This window comes from Eptatretus burgeri, chromosome 6 (genome assembly GCF_056783735.1).
Source record: "Eptatretus burgeri isolate ZD-2024b chromosome 6, Ebu_testis_v1, whole genome shotgun sequence".
Lineage (NCBI taxonomy): Eukaryota > Metazoa > Chordata > Myxini > Myxiniformes > Myxinidae > Eptatretus > Eptatretus burgeri.
In genome coordinates this window covers 68264742-68284972 of record NC_140966.1, presented here as the reverse complement: position 1 = coordinate 68284972, position 20231 = coordinate 68264742, and the positions used below count along the sequence as shown (strand labels likewise).

Here is a 20231-nt window from a genome sequence, read left to right as displayed (position 1 = left end):
TTAAACTTGAGATCGCATTGTTTCACATTTTTGTGTGATCTGCTTTCATTATATTAATACAGTATAGATACAGATTCATATAAAAATCGTCCAACGTCAAATCGAACCTCGTGTTTGGAACTCGGCCATGTTGGTTCTTGCGACATTTTGTGACCTCTGTGACTTGTGTATTTTTTTGATTGAATTTTGCTAATTTTCCACTTGAATTCTACTTTAAAAAACTCCATTTATAGGTAAACCTTTGTGGTTGTCATGTTGGTATACTTTGTGTCTTGTCTTTTTGTTTGGTTGTGCTATTTATCTGGACGCCTCACCACACGTCGCAATACACTCCGGGAGGGAGATGTGCTAGGAGAGGGGAGGGTGGGTGGGAGAGAGAGAGGGAGAGAGACACACAGACACAGAGACAGAGACAGATATAGAAAAAGAGTTGTGGGAGGAGAGTGCTGCACTTTATTAGGAGGGGGCAGTGAGATGGGGACAGAGAAAGAGAATGGGGGGAGGGAGAGAAAAAGCAAAAGAAAGGTGAGAGGGGGGAGTTAGCAAACAGAATGTTACGTTATGCTTTATGACCACACATACGCGCGTGCGCGCGCGCGCGCGCGCGTGCACACACACACACACACACACACACACACACACACACACACACACACACACACACACACACAATGGTTGTCTGTCGGTGTCGACGGTGACTGTCAAAATGTTTAGTGAGGTCTTGGCCTCTGTGCACACTTTCATGCGAGAGAAGCCCGATCCTGATATACACACACTCGAGCACACCCGGCAGATCCATGTGGCATCTGTTTCATTTGTTACTATTTGCACTGGCTCCTTCCTTCAAACACGTTTGTCCTTCATGTTATTTACACAATTTGTTTCAGCTGTTCTCACACCACTCTGTACTGCTACTCTCCATTTTGCTCTGTCACGGGCAATATCCTCCCAAGACATATGGTCAATGTTTGTCGCTTTCAGATGTTCTTTAATCCCATCTTTGAATCTATGCGTTGGAACACCTTGATGTCCTTTGTTTGCTGTCTTTGATCTGTCCATAAAACATTAGCTTTGCCAGACGAATGTCTGGCATGCGAAGAACATCTCCATTGTAGTGTAGCTGTGCACTCATCGGCATTGCCTCTATGTTAGACAACCTGGTTCGCTCCAGCACTTCATATATGCATACATGCTGCTGCCATGATTGAGCACAGACACCGTTGATGGAAAGCCTCTAACTGCTTGATGTGGCGTTGGTATGTTGTACAGGTCTCCGACCCCTAGAGCAGTGTGGTGAGGGCAACTGCCCGGTACACTTGGATGTTAGTGTGAAAATGGATGCCTCTAAATCTCCACACTCTGATACGCAACAGACCAAAGGCTTCCGAGGCTTTGTAAATACGGTTGGCTATGTCTGAATCCAGGTTGATGTCGTCTTGGAGAACACTACCAAGGAAGGTGAACTGACTGACTTGCTTGAGTTATGTACCCTCAATTATTTTTTCTTGAAATTGGTGGCATTTGCTCAGGTGCTGCTTGCATCATGACTTCAGTTTTGCTAAAGTTGATAGTCAGTCCAAATTTAGTAGTAGCAGCAGCAAATTTGGCACAGATGTTTTGCAGGCTCTTGGCTGAATGTGCCAAAAAGGCACGGTCATCTGCGCACAGGATTTCCAGAAGTATCTATGAGCTGACTTTGGTAGGTGCATTGTGCCTTCGCAGATTAAACAGATGGCCACTGTTTCTATACTGAATGTGGATTCCATCTGCAAGTTCCTTTGTGGCGTCGGCTAAAACAGCTGCAAAGAAGATGCTGAACAGTGTGGGTGCAAGCACACAGCCTTGATTTACATTTCCCACTGTGAATGGTCTGGATGTGTCTCCATTATTATGCACAGTGGCTTTCATATCATCATGAAAGCTGCGGATAATTCTCACGAAGTGCAGTGGACAGCCGCACTTCCCAAGAGTCCTCCAGAGTGCTTCCCTGTTCACTGTATCAAATGCTTTTGTTAAGGTTGAAAAACATGGCATACAGGTTTCTGTGCTGCTCCCAAAATTTCTCTTGGGCTTGTCTGGCGACAAAGATCATATCTATTGTTCCACGACCGCCACAGAACCTGCACTGTGTTCAGACACCACTCCACAGGCAATCTCTTGAGTGAGTCGATTAAGCAAGACCCGAGCAAGCATCTTGCCAGCTGTGTGGATAAAAGGGAAATGCCACGATAGTTTCCACACTGGGATTTGTCTCCTTTTCTCTTGTATATAGGAACTACAGTTGCATCTTATCTGTGAAATCCTGTGGCACTTAGTCCTCAGACTGACCATATTGACTGGTGAACATGCAACAATGCATTAGTGAGTTCCTGGTGGAAAGACTTACAAATCTTGCAAACTTCAGCCGGCAGGCCATCTGCACCTGGTGCCTTCCCCCTGGTGCATTGGTTGATGGCCCTTTTCACCACATCTATGCTTGGTGGGTTTTCAAGTGACTCGTCTTTTGGGTGTTGTTCTATATCGGTGATAACCTGATCATCAACTTTTGAAGGTCTGTTGAGCAATTCTTTAAAATGCTCCTGCCACCGGTTAAGTATGCTTATTTTATCAGTCAGTAAAGCTGTGCAGTCGCTTGATCGTTATGGTGCAATGCCAGTGCTGTGGAATCCATAAATTCGGCGGAGGGCATCATATAAATTTTTGGTCTCTGTAGTCTGCATATCCTTATAGTTATTCTGCTTTTCTAGTCCACCACTGGTCCTTAACAATACGGAGTTTTGGTTGGAGCTGCTTGCGAATATTGTTAAATCTTTGTTTCTTTGCAAGTGAGGACAAATCACTGAGGTGTTCGTGAAATGCTTTGTCTTTCTCCTTCAACATTTGGATGATTTATTGATTGCTGTCATCAAACCAGTCTTGGTTTTTGGAGATAGAAGTGCCTGCAGTTACATCGATGGCAGTGTAGGCATCTTCCTTGAAGACTGACCATTTCTTGCATTCCTTGGCCCCTCACATTCCACGTGTTATGGTGATATCACTGAGATCTCTTTGGCGAGTGATGATATTTTCAATCATAATGCCAGTGTCCAGAACTTGGATGCTGTCAGGTGGTTTTAAACTGAGTCGATTGTTGAAAGACTGTATTTGTAATGATGAGCTGGTTGGTTGCACAAAGTAATAGCAGGCATAATCCAATACTATTCTGGCCTCCTGTACTGTTTTTGCCAATAATGCCTGGCCATATGTTGGTAATGGTGCAAGGCCAGTACCTGTGTCGGAGTGGCGACCTGTCCAGGATTGTACCCAATAGCCAAGGAGACTGCTTAAGCAGCACCAACGCTCTGCACAGAGTATGGTCCCAATGGATGGATGGATGGATGGATATGTTGGGGTCTTGGCCAACCCTGGCATTAAAGCCTCCCAATATGACTAGCTTGTCTATTCTTGGTACTTCTACGATAATGTTGTTTAGTTCAGCATATAAATTATCCTTCACCTCATCCATTTGTGTCATTGTCGGAGCATACACACCGATGAGGGTAACATTTCCTACTTTTATGGGGATGTGAAGAGTCATGATCCTATCGGAGACTCCCTTTGGCAAAGTGTTGAGCTGTCTTACCAAACTGGTCTTGATGGCAAAGCCATCACCTTCTGTTCGTTCACGAGATATCGTGTATCTCGTCCATCTCATCCCTTCCAGAATCTAGTGTACCCTGACCTCATCTCTGTCAGCTGGCCTTTGTCACTGAGGCATGTTTCACTTACTGCTGTGATGCCAATATTGTAGTTTCCAAGCACTCTAGTTATTAGCACAGTTGTCCACTCATGTTGAGAGGTCGCTTGTCTGCCAAGTAGCATTGTTATGTTCCAACAGCCAATCGTTAGTGGCTGAGTATAGATTATTTTCGGCTTGGATTGACTGCATAAAGGGCTTTCCTGTCAGATGCAGTAGTCTGACTGGACAAGGTGGGTGGGCGATGTTTCAGGCACCTTTTCTAGCCCGTTACCCTGAATGGGGGTAGCAATGCGGAACCTAAAAAGGACTGCTCCAACACCCAGGATGCTGCTGAATTGTTTATAAGAGCGACCAAAGTCCCATGCCACCTGCGTGCAGGTTTGCTGCTCATGACTTCCAATGCCAACCTGCATCTGTCACCGTCACAGCTCGCCCATCGCCGCAGGACTTTTCCACACATACATACATACATACATACATACATACATACATACATACATACATACATACATACACTTTTACCTCACCTGACTCCTACATGTGAGAATACTGAAGTGCTGGACGGGTGTGCACTTAACCAACAGCACTCTCTCGGCTCCACACACCAAGTACCATTGGCAGGACACGGTCGAGACGATTGGTTAATGTGAAGAGCTGCAGCCCACGTCCGCCATCACAGCTGTTGAGGGACATCACAGTCCTCATCCGCCTGATCTGCCGTTGCGGGTCTTGGTTGCTATTTCACCCATCGCTGGAGCACCGTTTAGACAGGCAGCATGATATATCCACACACCGGTGGGTTGTGCTGCGTGTCTTATCGGGTAGGTGCTGCTCCGGAGGTTTCTGTCAGGGACCCCACCCTTAGCCTTTGGCTCAAAAGCCTAGTCCGCAAGGCAGCGGTGAGACCAGATAGTTTTTACGGTGGCAGTCACCCGCCCACAGCTGGTGGTAGAAGGCAGGTAGGTGGTCGAAGGCAGAGAGACCACTGACCTGTCTGTGATGGGAAAGTGATAGGCCCAGAGACTCAGCTTAATCGTGGGAGATTCCAATTATTTTAAGGGCCTTGGTTTCCACTGCATCAAGCTGAGAAAGGTGTGAAGTGAGGGGCCTGGCCCAGAGGGGTGAGCAGCATTCCATCTCACTGTGGATGAAGGCCTTGTTGGTCGATAAAAGTTTAGATACGCCAAGGAATGACTTTCCATAATGGAGGATGTTGGTGACTGGCTTTGCAGGCCAACTTCGATATGTGGTTTGCCCAATAAATATCATGACTGTGAGGCCCAAAAGTTTCAGTGACTGAACTATTTCAAGAGGATTGCGAAGGAAGTTGATGATATCAAGGTCTGCAGAGAGGGAAAAGGCTGCTGCCTGCCTTACTGAATAATGAGAGATGTTATGGCAGAGTGTTGACTTATCAGCAAAGAGAGCAAGAGGATTTTCCAGACACTTAGATCTTTGATGAAAATCAGGAATTCCAGGCTTGGCAGGCCACATTAAGAGTGGACACACACTTCACACTTGTTTCCAGCTTTGTGGAGTGATCTGAAGTAATCTTCGGTCGGTTTCAAGGAAACTGCCTCACTTTGAGCATTCTGTATACCTTGGACGGAATATAGGAGATGGGATAACCGAAGACGAGATGGAATGAATCTGTGCAGAAGAGAGAGCAGGTTTCTGTGGAACAATTCCCAGGCTGCATTAATATCAGGGGTGTTCAATCAAGGTTCAATCATGCATGGGGATTTCTGCAGTTGTCCATGCCATCTTGTTGACCATGCAGTCCATTCTATAGCCACAACAAGTTGGATGTTTATTACTTTGGAATGGTGTGTAGAAGGCAGGAACATCTGTAATTGCTCGAGTTAGTTACAAGGCTATTCATATGACTTGCAATTCCCATTTCTGTTTTCTCTCCAATGAGAAGGCAACGAGCGTATAAAATGCTTATTAGTTGGCAGCGATGTTAATTCTTTGGAGTATGACATCAAACCCGAAAGCTGAATTTTTCCAATGCAGCGTCGGTTTAGACACTCTGCCTTCCATTGAGCTCTCAATTGTGGCTCCTGTTATTTCTCTGGAATGGAGAAGGATAGATGCCTCTTCTCACCTTGGAGGATCAGAGACAGGTGAGAGACATCAGATTTCAAGTGAGTCTGGTATGTAAACATGTTTCGAAAGTGTAAGTACAAAAGATATCATGGTTCAGTTATGATGTGTTTTTCTTCCAATTCATTATTTTGCTGTTTTGAAATCTATGGTGAATTGTGAAGTAAAGGTGGTAATATTTTGTTTACACTTGTATGTAGTGACTCCAACTTCCACAAATGATCATTTGAACATGACCCCATTCTCGGAATGAAGAGAATCACCATATGTTTCAACCTTGGTAAAACCCCCAACACACCTTCTTGTACTTGCATTATGACTTGGAATTTAGTCATTTTCGCTCACCAATTGGATGATTTTTCTGCTCTTTCTCTCGTATGAGTTTCTCCATTCACTTCAAGCAAGCGCTTGAATTATTTAGACGACACTCTCTGTTGCTGGCCACCTGACAGGACAGCCATTCTTCTTGTGGGGACTGTGCCCTCTTTATCAAATTGTGTTTGTTCGGAACAAATTCAGAAACTGCTCTTTTATTCTCTGCTGCCACTCATAATGCTGCACATCTTTTTTGTGAGGTGCGAGTGCGCTCTCTCTCTCTCTCTCTCTCTCTCTCTCTCTCTCTCTCTCTCTCTCTCTCTCTCTCTCTCTCTCTCTCTCTCTCTCTCTCTCTCTCGCGCTCTCTCGCGCTCTCTCGCGCTCTCTCGCGCTCTCTCGCGCTCTCTCGCGCTCTCTCGCGCTCTCTCGCGCTCTCTCGCGCTCTCTCTCTCTCTCTCTCTCTCTCTCTCTCTCTCTCTCTCTCTCTCTCTCTCTCTCTCTCTCTCTCTCTCTCTCTCTCTCTCTCTCTCTCTCTCTCTCTCTCTCTCTCTCTCTCTCTCTCTCTGTCGCTCTCTCTCTCTCTCTCTCTGTCGCTCTCTCTCTGTCGCTCTCTCTCTCTCTCTCTCTCTCTCCCTCTCTCTCTCTCGCTCTCTCTCTCGCTCTCTCTCTCTCTCTCGCTCTCTCTCTCTCTCTCTCTCTCTCGCTCTCTCTCGCTCTCGCGCTCTCTCTCTCGCTCTCTCCCTCTCTCTCTCCCTCGCCCTCTCTCTCTCTCCCTCTCTCCCTCTCTCTCTCTCTCTCTCTCTCTCTCTCTCTCTCTCTCTCTCTCTCTCTCGCGCTCTCTCTCTCGTGCTCTCTCTCTCTCGCTCTCTCTCTCTCTCTCTCTCTCTGTCTCTCTCTCTGTCTCTCTCTCTCTCTCTCTCTCTCTCTCTCTCTCTCTCTCTCTCTCTCTCTCTCTCTCTCTCTCTCTCTCTCTCTCTCTCTCTCTCTCTCTCTCTCTCTCTCTCTCTCTCTCTCTCTCTCTCTCTCTCTCTCTCTCTCTCTCTCTCTCTCTCTCTCTCTCTCTCTCTCTCTCTCTCTCTCTCTCTCTCTCTCTCTCTCTCTCTCTCTCTCTCTCTCTCTCTCTCTCTCTCTCTCTCTCTCTCTCTCTCTCTCTCTCTCTCTCTCTCTCTCTCTCTCTCTCTCTCTCTCTCTCTCTCTCTCTCTCTCTCTCTCTCTCTCTCTCTCTCTCTCTCTCTCTCTCTCTCTCTCTCTCTCTCTCTCTCTCTCTCACTGTCTCACTCTCAATGTCTCACTCTCAATGTCTCTCTCTCACTGTCTCACTCTCAATGTCTCTCTCACTCTCTCACTCTCAATGTCTCTCTCACTCTCTCTCTCTCTCTGTGTGTGTGTCTCTCCTCTCCTCTCCTCTTCTCTCTCTCTCTCTCTCTCTCTCTCTCTCTCTCTCTCTCTCTTCCTCTAGGCTTTACCATGCATGCATTGGGTGTGTTGGACGAGCGGCGATGCATTGCCTGCTTTATTCCTTTTCATCTTCATAGCCACATCTGTTCATGGGTGCTCCTCAGTATAGTTTAACAGCGTGAATGTCCATTTCTAATCAAGACTCTTGTTAGCCTGTGGGCGAAATTTAAATGCTCCTTTTTTGCTTTTTGGTGTGGCGACCATGCCTTTATACTGAGAAATTTATCTTGATTTTTATTTTGTATCTGCCATCTTTCGTAGTTTGTCAGAACGTGGTTACCGACATTGTCGTTTCAAATAGTTCATAGTTCCTAATCTATTCGTTCATTTATTTTTATTTTTGAAAAAGGCATTTTGTCCCATACCATTTTTATCAAATAGGTTCTGAATCACTTGATGTCATGTTTATTGTGTCGTAATTTATTACCTCTGCCACCGAATGTTGGCAGAGGTCGTGTTTTCAGCCCTGTTTGTCTGTATCTCTGTCTGTTAGCATGGTATCTTAAAAGGTTGTGGACAGATTTGGACAAAACTTGGTGGACAAGTTGGGTGTTTTACAAGGAAGAAAATTTTCGATTTTGGTGAAGACCCGAATCCGGATCTGGATACGCCCAGGAAAGAAATAGCATTCCTTTCCTGTAGTAATTCTCTGCAGCCTACTGTAGTAGGACCTGTTACCAGCTTCAGTATATGAGAGTACTACTCTTATACACTATAGTTCTAACTGTAGCATTTTTGCCTCGGCGCGAATTATTATTTTTACCCCACGAGCGTGAAGTGAAAAGCGGGGTTAAGCAATCGGTCACGTATGTCTGTACGTGTCTGTATTTCGTTAAGAGCGTTCAAAAACTGTTCAACGGAGGAAATATAAACTTTACCACATGTTACATGACCATTTGATATACAGTACACATATTGTGCATTCATCGAAAACCGTTCAACAGAGGAAATTTAAACTTTACCATATGTTACATGACCATTTGATATACAGTACACATATTGAGCGTACATCGAAAACCGTTCAATGGAGGAAATTTAAACTTTACCACATGTTACGTGACCATTTGATATATAGTACACATATTGAACGTACATCGAAAACCATTCAACAGAGGAAATATAAACTTTACCATCTGCTACGTGACCATTTGATATAGCACATATTGAGCGTACATCGAAAACTGTTCAACAGAGGAAATTTCAACTTTACCATATGTTACATGACCATTTGATATACAGTACACATATTGAGCGTACATCGAAAACCGTTCAATGGAGGAAATTTAAACTTTACCACATGTTACATGACCATTTGATAAGAGTGCATATTACATGGATGATGCCACCCCCCTCAGAACTTACATAGTGAATTAAACAAAGCCTAATGCCCGGAGACGGTCACTTCCTCATGTTAGAAAGCAGAATCATTGTAATCACTTCAGCCTTTATTGTGCTCGGCGGTGTAAAAAGAGAAGAAGAAGAAGGACGAAAGACGTACAATTTGGCATTGTAACGATCTCATGATTTCCACTTTAGCCATCTATTCTGGCATCTTTATCAGCCTCGGTAGTTATGAAAATACTCGAGAACAAGAAAAAAAAAAGCGACTTTGTAAAGGTTTACGAATGCACTCTATAGCAGACTTTTCAAAGTATAATTTGTACACATTTATCTCAGAAGTGTAGATCGATGCAAGGACAAATTTCCCGCCTCAAAAAATTGCACCAAGTCATTCACAAGACTACATGGGGTAAGCATTTAATGAATACAATCTCGTTTTCAGTGTTTATTAACCATTGAGAGATGGGGCCATAAACACTGTGTAGCACTATATCTCAGAGTTGTGGATGAGTTATGAGAAAAGTTGGTGGATGATTTGGGTAAGTGACAAGAACAAGATTTTGGTTAAGGTCCGGATCCAGATCCAGCCCATCGGTGGGATACAAAATGTAAACTGTTCAGCCTGGCGGAGGTATGCGCTCTACCGAGTGCTGTTCTCGTTAATTTTGTTTTTATTTATTTATCTTCCTTATCCTTAACCACCACTCCTGCCTTTGTTGCACAAATCTATTCCTGCAAACTTTTCTGACTTTTACTGTCACCTTGCAGGTGAAACTGACTTGTGGTCGTGAAACTGTCGTCACATCCACTGTGGAACCATCGCGATGCGAATATGCCATGGAGATGCAAACTCCAGCACTCTGCCAAGAGTCTCGGCTTCAAAAACAGCACGGAGATGAGTGGCAGCAGGCACATTCTGAGTTATGAGTGAATTGTGTCTGTTTCCATTGAAGGTACATCCATTGAATGTTTTCATTGAAGGCAGCAACAACAAATTGATGATTAGTTGGGAGATGTCTGTCATGTACAAATAATTGTTAATGGAACACTCCAACCATATTATCTTGTGTCTGCATCGTAGTAACATGCTAATATATCCCAGAAATTGTTTTCCTTTTTTTAAGTATCACTTAATAAAGTAAATATTTCATTCGAAGTACGTAGAATTTTGCTTGTAAATCACCGAGTTCTGACAAATCAGCATCACCCCCAATCTGATGATATCATCCGTCCTATGCTTAAAACCACTGACAGAGAAACGAGTTCACGAGCACAGTTTATCCTGTTATTTCCCCTTTTTGGAGACCAAACTTACCTTATTAATTTCAACCCGAAAGTAAAGTTGTTCATGACGAGTGATGATAGCTCGCATCGAGCGATGAAAGCTTTGGAGGTACAGTAGGTGCAAGAACTGAAAACACCGACTGTTGTACATGCGGGCGATGTGTTGTAATGGCGAGTGGGGTGGAGCGATTCCACGAAACCAATCTGATGATGAAAGTTGTGTGACAGAGAACAGACCATTCCAGATTGTTTGTCTGAATAAGGATGTTCTTGAAACGGCTCTATTTGCTTTACATGATGCAAAGACTCCAGGAAAACCCCATGCTGAACTCCATTCAAGCCCCATTATTTAATGACTTCAATTTCATTAATGACAACTAAATTAAATATTTCATGAGATCGATACCGGATGATTTGCTTCCCAACTTCGGTTATGGACAGGATACGTACCGATATACATACCATCCGTTATGTGCAATTTTTTTTTCCTCAAGACCGAATTTTTTTTCAAAAAAACCCTTTCTATTCCCACAGAATCAAATGCTTGTTCTCTTATTGTAAATGTTGACATTGCACCATATAAATATATGTGGATATGTGGTAGTTAAAACTTGCCATTGCCCCATCTCGGTCGGTTTTCAGCTCTTTGTGTACTGTATCATCGTGCTCTCGGATGCTTGGAAAAACGAAATATGGTGGACACAGGACCTGGCTTCAGTAAATTTCGAGGTTTAAGTCCCAACAACTCATTTTCAACTCTTTCAAATCAGTCAGTCTTAAAATGCTCTGAGCAAAGATATCTCGTATCAAGTCCACGAGGAATTTGAGCTCATGTCAGGTTCTGAAACCATTTCTTCCACCGATCCGGCTGTTTAACTGGCAAAGAACAGAAAGTAATGTTTTCTGTTTTGCTCCTCATTCGATCATCCGTGTGATTATAACAACCAAAAGCAATGCACTGCGCCATGTCACTTCAACACAATGGATACCAAGTGGGTAACTGATCGTTATCGCAAACAAATATGGCCGGAGGACTTCTACTACTCAAAGGACAGATCCATCCATTGGGACCATACTCTGTGCAGAGCGTTGGTGCTGCATAAGCAGTCTCCTTGGCTATTGGGCACAATCCTGGACAGGTCGCCACTCCAACACAGGATACCAGCAAGCTGGCACTCATTTTGCCGACCTTGGAAGGATGACAGGCAGAGTCAACATAGGACAGATGACATCAGCCAAATGGCACCCGATAATGGCGTGACCCAGCAAGTCCATACAAACTACCCAAAGTTGTTGTTATATTGATTCCCTTTAAAAAAAATTATTTTTTTTTACAAGTCAGAATTACTCACAGATGTAAGTTTTGAAACATGGATGATTCCTAAAATTCTCGGGGTGTTCTTTTTAATTAGATTATTTTTGCATTAACTGCCTTATTTGAATCACTATTTTTCTCTCTCTCTCTCTCTCTCTCTCTCTCTCTCTCTCTCTCTCTCTCTCTCTCTCTCTCTCTCCCTCTCCCTCTCCCTCTCCCTCTCCCTCTCCCTCTCCCTCTCCCTCTCCCTCTCCCTCTCCCTCTCCCTCTCCCTCTCCCTCTCCCTCTCCCTCTCCCTCTCCCTCTCCCTCTCCCTCTCCCTCTCCCTCTCCCTCTCCCTCTCCCTCTCTCTCTCCCTCTCTCTAGGAAGTTGAAAATTGGACCTGAACTGAACCTGATCGCTGCTGTTCTTGAGGAAACCTTATTTCGTAGATGTCTCGTTTTGTTTTTTTCTTTATTTGAAAACTTTTGATATTTCTGCTTTCAATGTCAGGAAGGCTGTGAATTTTTTTTGCTTTTCTGGAATTTGTTTGGTCTTGGTTGTTCTAATTTGTTCATAAATTGAATTCAAATGCTGTTTTTCCACCATTTTGTGGCCCCCATTCATTTGAGTATAATGTTGCACTGGCAAAATAAAGTCACTGTTCCATAAAGTGTATTATGCTGTGCAATGAAATTGCAAAATAATTTTTGTTATTTAATGGATACAAGAGTTGTGATGGAAGGTTTTTCTCAAAAGAGGAATTGGTTTTGGTGACAAACATGTCACTGACCATCGTGATTTATATCAACAGAGGATGTCTGAGAGTGTGTTTGAGTGGATAAAAAGTGAGAAGGTTTATTCGCTGAAATGGATATTCACAATAGTACAATTTGTACCATATTACTGAAAATATTGATAGAGAGCACACCCATCCCTGTACTGTGTATGCTTTTTCTTTTATTTTCTTCACAGGATTCAGGCTCATATAAGAGCAAGGTGTGACTGACAGTGGGACAAACATCAAGGGACTGAATGAACAAGAAACAAGGAGAGCAAATTGAAATGAGTAAGTAAAATGGTTGAGTTCGGAAAGGTTAATGTAGGTAATAAAGATCATTGGTCAGAATTGGAGATGACCAGAGATGGTGATACACTGCTTACTTTTGAGGTCCTGGAGGGAAGAGTGAGATAGAAAAGCCTCTGGAAGGTGGTTCAATACATGGAAGAAGTGAGGAATAAAAGAGTTGAGGTGTGTATTCAGCTTGCATGTTGGAAGTTTTTAACTTGGACGGGGTTACTGGAAGAACGTGTACATCCTGGAGATGCTGGGGATAGTCAGAGGAACGAGAGAGCAAAGGGAGAAATGTTGGAGAATATATGGTCGAAAACTTGTGATATGGGAGCAACACACTTTGTGCTTTGGCATAATCACCAGAGATTCCAAGAAGTAAGGAGGGACAGATGTAATGCTGGGATGCCAGCCCATAGTGAAGAGCAGTACTCCATTGAGTTATGGATAAAAGGCCTTGTAGACCATGAGTAGATTTGATTTTCCAAGGAAAGACATGGATCGGCAGAGGATACCCAGTCTGCAGCTGGCTTTTGAGGCCAGCTTTGCTAAATAGTTGGATCAGGCATGGTCTTGGCTGATGGTGAGGTCCAGAAGGTCAAGTGACTGAACTTCTTCCAGTGGATGACAAAGAAAACAAAGATGGGTTTGTTTGATGATCATGCCAGAGCGATTGGGTGATGCAGATTTTCCAGGATTGAAGGGCAAGTACCATTTATCAAACCAGAGTCAAATAATTTCCAGATTGTCAGAAAGAAACACAGCTGCTGTGTCTGCCTGGCAGAGGGATTAGTTACCGTACCATACAATGTACCATACTGGAAGACGCACCCCAATATGGCGCCGAGTTGCTCTTTGGGCGGGAAAAGTACGTGAGGAAATTTGTGAGGCAGTGTTCAACACCAGGGCTCACCAACCGCTGTGCGGCTTCCTCGTCGATCGCGCTTGCCGATGCTGCGGCTCTCTGCAGAATGGCGCCGATCCCTTCAGTGATATACATGAGGCTTTGAGGTCCGCTTCTCACGACCAAACCAAGAGTCAATGGCCAGCGTCCTGCTCCACCATGCAAGCCGATTAGCCACAATACGAATATGAGAATCACGCAGCCATTTCGTCGTGCAGAAAGGAGAGCAAAGCGAGATCCTCTGTCCCAGCCATGGTCCTCTCTCAACTACTTTCTGCTCTCCCCACTTCACCCTCCTTCCATCCTCTCTCCGACGTCGCGCCCATCAATCATCCACCTCCGGGTGTGGCTTGTTGGCACAAAAACACCGGGAAGGCAGGGCTTCTGCCTGCTCGGCACGTTTTGCTTGCTAGTTGTTATGGTTGTTATAAAAATGTACTTCTTTCATGGCTAGCTTGTAAATACAAAAATGTCTGGAAAGGTCACAGGGAGCAATTACATACTGGAGAAAATTGGTCTTAATCCCTATCTAATTAACACAGCATCACGCCCTGTGTGGTGACGCGTAACACTTAAGTTCACAGTCTCCCGACTTAATTTACATCAAGATGTCTCCTACACATCCACGGACCAAGCAACTCTATACAATTCTATCTCTCCTCTGAAATTCCCCCATCTACCCCACAAATATAACAATACTTTATAGATGTACTTACATTCTAATTGTACATACTTTATACATATACTCACATTCTAATAGTACATACTTTATAGATGTACTTACATTCTAATTGTACATACTTTATAGATGTACTTACATTCTAATTATACATACTTTATAGATCGACTTACATTCTAATTGTACATACTTTATAAACATTCTCATATAATAATTACACATACTCTATAGATGTACTTACATTCTAATTGTACATACTTTATAGATGTACTTACATTCTAATTGTACATACTTTATAGATGTACTTACATTCTAATTATACATACTTTATAGATCTACTTACATTCTAATTGTACATACTTTATACACATTCTCATATAATAATTGCACATACTCTATAGATGTACTTACATTCGAATTGTACATACTTTATAGATGTACTTCCATTCTAATTGTACATACTTTATAGATGTACTTACATTCTAATTGCACATACTTTATAGATGTACTTACATTCTAATTGTACATACTTTATAGATGTACTTCCATTCTAATTGTACATACTTTATAGATGTACTTACATTCTAATTGTACATACTTTATAGATGTACTTCCATTCTAATTGCACATACTCTATAGATGTACTTACATTCTAATTGTACATACTTTATAGATGTACTTCCATTCTAATTGTACATACGTTACAGATGTACTTGCATTCTAATTGTACATACTTTATAGATGTACTCACATTCTAATTGTACATACTTTATAGATGTACTTCCATTCTAATTGTACATACGTTACAGATGTACTTGCATTCTAATTGTACATACTTTATAGATGTACTCACATTCTAATTGTACATACTTTATGGATGTACTTGCATTCTCATTGAACATACTTTATTGATGTACTCACATTCTAATTGTACATACTTTATAGATGTACTTGCATTCAAATTGAACATACTTTATAGATGTACTTACATTCTAATTGTACATACTTTATAGATGTACTCACATTCTAATTGTACATACTATATAGATGTACTTGCATTCTAATTGAACATACTTTATAGATGTACTCACATTCTAATTGTACATACTTTATAGATGTACTCACATTCTAATTGTACATACTTTGTAGATGTACTTGCATTCTAATTGAACATACTTTATAGATGTACTCACATTCTAATTGTACATACTTTATAGATGTACTCACATTCTAATTGTACATACTTTGTAGATGTACTTGCATTCTAATTGTACATACTTTATAGATGTACTTACATTCTAATTGGGGAAGCCTGGTGTTGGCTTAGTGGTGAGGGTGGCAGCTTGCGATCCTAGGGTCCTGAATTCAAACCCCGTTGGCCGCTGAATTAAAATACACCAGGAGGTTGACTTAGCCTGCCATCCTTCCGAGGTCGGCAAAATGAGCACCAGTGTACTGGTAAGGGGTTACACTGCATCAGCGGCATAGCCACGTCCCAACCAATGATGCTACCAGCAGCCACAGGCTGCACTTGATAGATTCTAATTGTACATCCTTTATAGATGTACTTACATTCTAATTGTACATACTTTATAGATGTACTTACATTCTAATTGTACGTACTTTTTAGATGTACTCGCATTCTAATTGTACATACTTTAAAGATGTACTTGCATTCTAATTGTACATACTTTATCGATATACTTACATTCTAATTATAAATACTTTATAGATGTACTTGCATTCAAATTGTACATACTTTATAGATGTACTCACATTCTAATTGTACATACTTTATAGATGTACTTGCATTCAAATTGTACATACTTTATAGATGTACTCACATTCTAATTGTACATACTTTATAGATGTACTTACATTCTAATTGTACATACTTTATAGATGTACTTACATTCTAATTGTACATACTTTATAGATGTACTTGCATTCTAATTGTACATACTTTATAGATGTACTTACATTCTAATTGTACGTACTTTTTAGATGTACTCGCATTCTAATTGTACATACTTTAAAGATGTACTTGCATTCTAATTGTACATACTTTATCGATATACTTACATTCTAATTGTAAATACTTTGCAAGATGTACTTGCATTCAAATTGTACATACTTTATAGATGTACTCACATTCTAATTGTACATACTTTATAGATGTACTTGCATTCAAATTGTACATACTTTATAGATGTACTCACATTCTAATTGTACATACTTTATAGATGCACTTGCATTCAAATTGTGCATACTTTATACACGTACTCGTATAATAATTGTTCATACTTTATACACATACTCGTATAATAATTGTTCATACTTTATACACATACTCATAATAATTGTTCATACTTTATACACATACTCATATAATAATTGTTCATACTTTACACACATACTCATATAATAATTGTACATACTTTATACAGGTACTCACATTATATTTGTACATACTTTATAGATGTACTTACATTCTAATTGTATATACTTTATAGATGTACTTACATTCTAATTGTGCATACTTTATAAACACTCACATTCTAATTGTACATACTTTATTGATGTACTCATATAATAATTGTACATACTTTATACAGGTACTCACATTCTATTTATACATACTTTATAGATGTACTCATATAATAATTGTACATACTTTATACAGGTACTCACATTCTATTTATACATACTTTATTGATGTACTCACATTCTATTTATACATACTTTATTGATGTACTCATATAATAATTGTACATACTTTATACAGGTACTCACATTCTATTTATACATACTTTATTGATGTACTCATATAATAATTGTACATACTTTATACAGGTACTCACATTCTATTTATACATACTTTATAGATGTACTCACATTCTAATTGTACATACTATGTACATGTACTCACATTCTAATTGTACATGCTATATACATCTACTCACATTCTAATTGTACATACTATAAACATGTACTCACATTGTAATTGTATATACTATATACATGTACTCACATTCTAATTGTACATACTTTATTGATGTACTCACATTCTAATTGCACATACTCTATACATGTACTCACATTCTAATTGTACATACTTTATTGATGTACTCACATTCTAATTGTACATACTTTATACATACTCACATTCTAATTGCACATACTATATACATGTACTCACATTCTAATTGTACATACTTTATACATACTCACATTCTAATTGCACATACTATATACATGTACATACTTTATACATACTCACATTCTAATTGCACATACTATATACATGTACTCACATTCTAATTGTACATACTTTATACATTCTCACATTCTAATTGTACATACTTTATAGATGTACTCACATTCTAATTGCACAAACTTTATGGATGTACTCACATTCTAATTGTACAAACTTTATCGACGTACTCACATTCTATTTGTACATACTTTATTGATGTACTCACATTCTAATTGTACAAACTTTATGGAGGTACTCAGTTGAAAAAGGAACGTGTACTACTGGTTACCACAAGGTAGCGTTTGTGGACTACCTCAGCACATTCTGTACAGACAAACAGGCAAACCTACCCAAATGTAATACCCTCTCATTCGGTGAGATTAATAAACCATTGTGAACTTTCACGCCACTCGGTGGAGTGCATAGCTCCGTTAGGCTGAACAGTTTATGTTTTGTACCCGACTGATAGGCCAGATGTGGATCCGGAACTTAGCCACAATCAAATCGGATTGTTCTCATCACCTACCCAACTCATCCACCTCGTTTTATCATTGCTTGTGCACAATTTTTTTTATATCATTCTACATATCGATTTTGGCCCCATCTCTCAATGTTGAAAAATCACGTGATAATTAAAAAAATTATCCCATCCGGATTCGGATCTTCATCAAAATCGAATTCATTCATCCTTGGCACACACCTAACCTGTCCAAGTTTCATCTTAGTCCGTCCATAACTTTTTGAGATACAGTATTGTGCTATATGGCGTTTTGGGCCCTATCTCTAAATGGTGAAGAATCACTCAAAAAATTGTATTACCTTTCTCCAGATCTTCACCGAAATTCATGATTTCTTCCTTGTCACACATCCAACCTCTCTACCAAATTTTGTCCGAATTCATCCACAACTTTTTGAGATATCCTGTTCACAGGCAAACAGACAGACTGGGTGAAAGCATAACCTCTGTCCACCTTTGCTGGTGCAGGTAATTTATCACATCACATATTTCAGTCTTTTTCTTTGTTTGTGGGCAGCACAAGGCTGTATGGTAGCATCATTTCCTGAGGGCGTACCTTTGCCGCTGATGCAATGTCCTCTGTAGGTTATGGCAGGAATTTGGAATCTGTTCATGGCGCTGGCGAGAGTTCACCTACCCTTCGTGAAGGACACAGTGGGATCTTTAATGTCCAGTAACTAATTACATATCTCCTTATTCTCCCAATGCACTTGGTAATATAAAGTTTTTTGTGGGGGTTATGGGGTGGATCGAGGCAGACGAGATGAGCTATTTAAATTTGAAGAACAATTTTATATCCATAATCTTTCTCTCATTCATATTGGTATTTTCATCTGCCAACATGAAATACAAGGTGTGCTCAAAAAGTATCCAACCTTAATTTTTCGTGCGTAAACAAATGAAGCTCAGGAGGCATGGTTTGGTGCACGTATGTAGGCGATCCCAATCCGTATGCGTGAATATTTTCCAACCTGCAGAAGCTGTCAATCGCCTTCAGACCGCCGATGAGTGAGGAAGTGAAAGTGAGCGCCGTCAGATTTTCGTTTTTGACAAAATGACGGAAAAACTTGAACAACGCTACTGCATCAAATTTTGTGTAAAGCTTGGCGATTCCCAAGTGGAAACGATCCGCAAGATTCAACCGGCCTTCGGGATCGAAGCAATGGGAACCACACAGATAAAAGAGTGGTACAACCGCTTCAAAGATGGTCGCACATCATTGGAAAGTGAAGCACGTTCTGGTAGGCCCTCAACATCCCAAAATGAGATCGTCATTGACCAAGTGAGGACCCTGCTGATGCAGGATCGTCGAATCACGATCAGAGAACTTGCAGACGAGGCGGGCGTCAGCATTGGATCCGTTCATTCCATTGTGACTGAGGATTTGTGCTTAAGGAGAATCTCAGCGAAGTTTGTGCCAAAGCTGCTAACGATCGGTCAGAAGCAACTCCGTTTTGAGATCGCACAGGACATACTGGAGACTGTGAACAGCGATCCCAACTTCTTCAACACAGTGATCACTGGCGATGAGACCACCGTGATCCGTCATTTTGTCAAAAACGAAAATCCGACGGCGCTCACTTACACTTCCTCACTCATCGGCGGTCTGACGGTGACTGACGGCTTCTGCAGGCTGGAAAATATTCACGCATACGGATTAGGCTCGCCTACATACGAGCACCAAACCATGCCTCCCGAGCTTCATTTGTTTACGCACAAAAAATTAAGGTTGGATACTTTTTGAACACATCTTGTATGTTGTTCTTTAAGTAAAATTTTTACAAATGGTATAGTCACAGTTCTCCAGAAATGCCATTTATTTCTTTGTCAATGTAAGAAATCTGATATACTGAACACATTCTTGCGATCCAACACAGTATACTGCAGATGACCAATTGACACTTCACTCTAATGAACAGCAAAAATGTATCATGAGGTCACTGTCAAGCTAATGCAGCTAAATTAAATCCAAATGATGCCAGTGCCATCAGACCAGTGCAAAGAACTGAATAATTCCATGCCATGTGACAGTCGGACAGGAACCTTTCCCACTGTAGTTTGTATTTCAGCATCATGCTTCTTTTTGGTCGAGCAACATGTTCCGCACCCTCAAGGCATTGTAAAGTGCAAAACAGTTAGTCACACTTTGTGCAGCTCTTGTTTTGCTTCGTTCAGCCAACAAGGGAATGGGATAAGTTGTACTCAGTCCACTGAGTGCAAGCACACTGCGTGCATTACAGTATTCCGTGCGAAGCCAAACCACCT

General features: G+C 41.2%; 1 protein-coding gene across 3 annotated transcripts in view; it reads left to right on the top strand.

Annotated features, from left to right (window-relative positions):
- Positions 1-12214, top strand: part of PRKCSH (PRKCSH beta subunit of glucosidase II) — a 259864-nt gene extending 247650 nt beyond the window's left edge. For all 3 annotated transcript variants that reach the window (XM_085885531.1, XM_085885532.1, XM_085885529.1), the window contains 2 exons: positions 9728-9912; positions 11925-12214. In XM_085885531.1, coding sequence (XP_085741657.1) covers positions 9728-9886 — 159 coding nt within the window. In that variant the 3' untranslated portion in view covers positions 9887-9912; positions 11925-12214. The remainder of the gene's footprint in view (positions 1-9727; positions 9913-11924) is intronic.
- The last annotated feature ends 8017 nt before the right edge of the window (positions 12215-20231 follow it).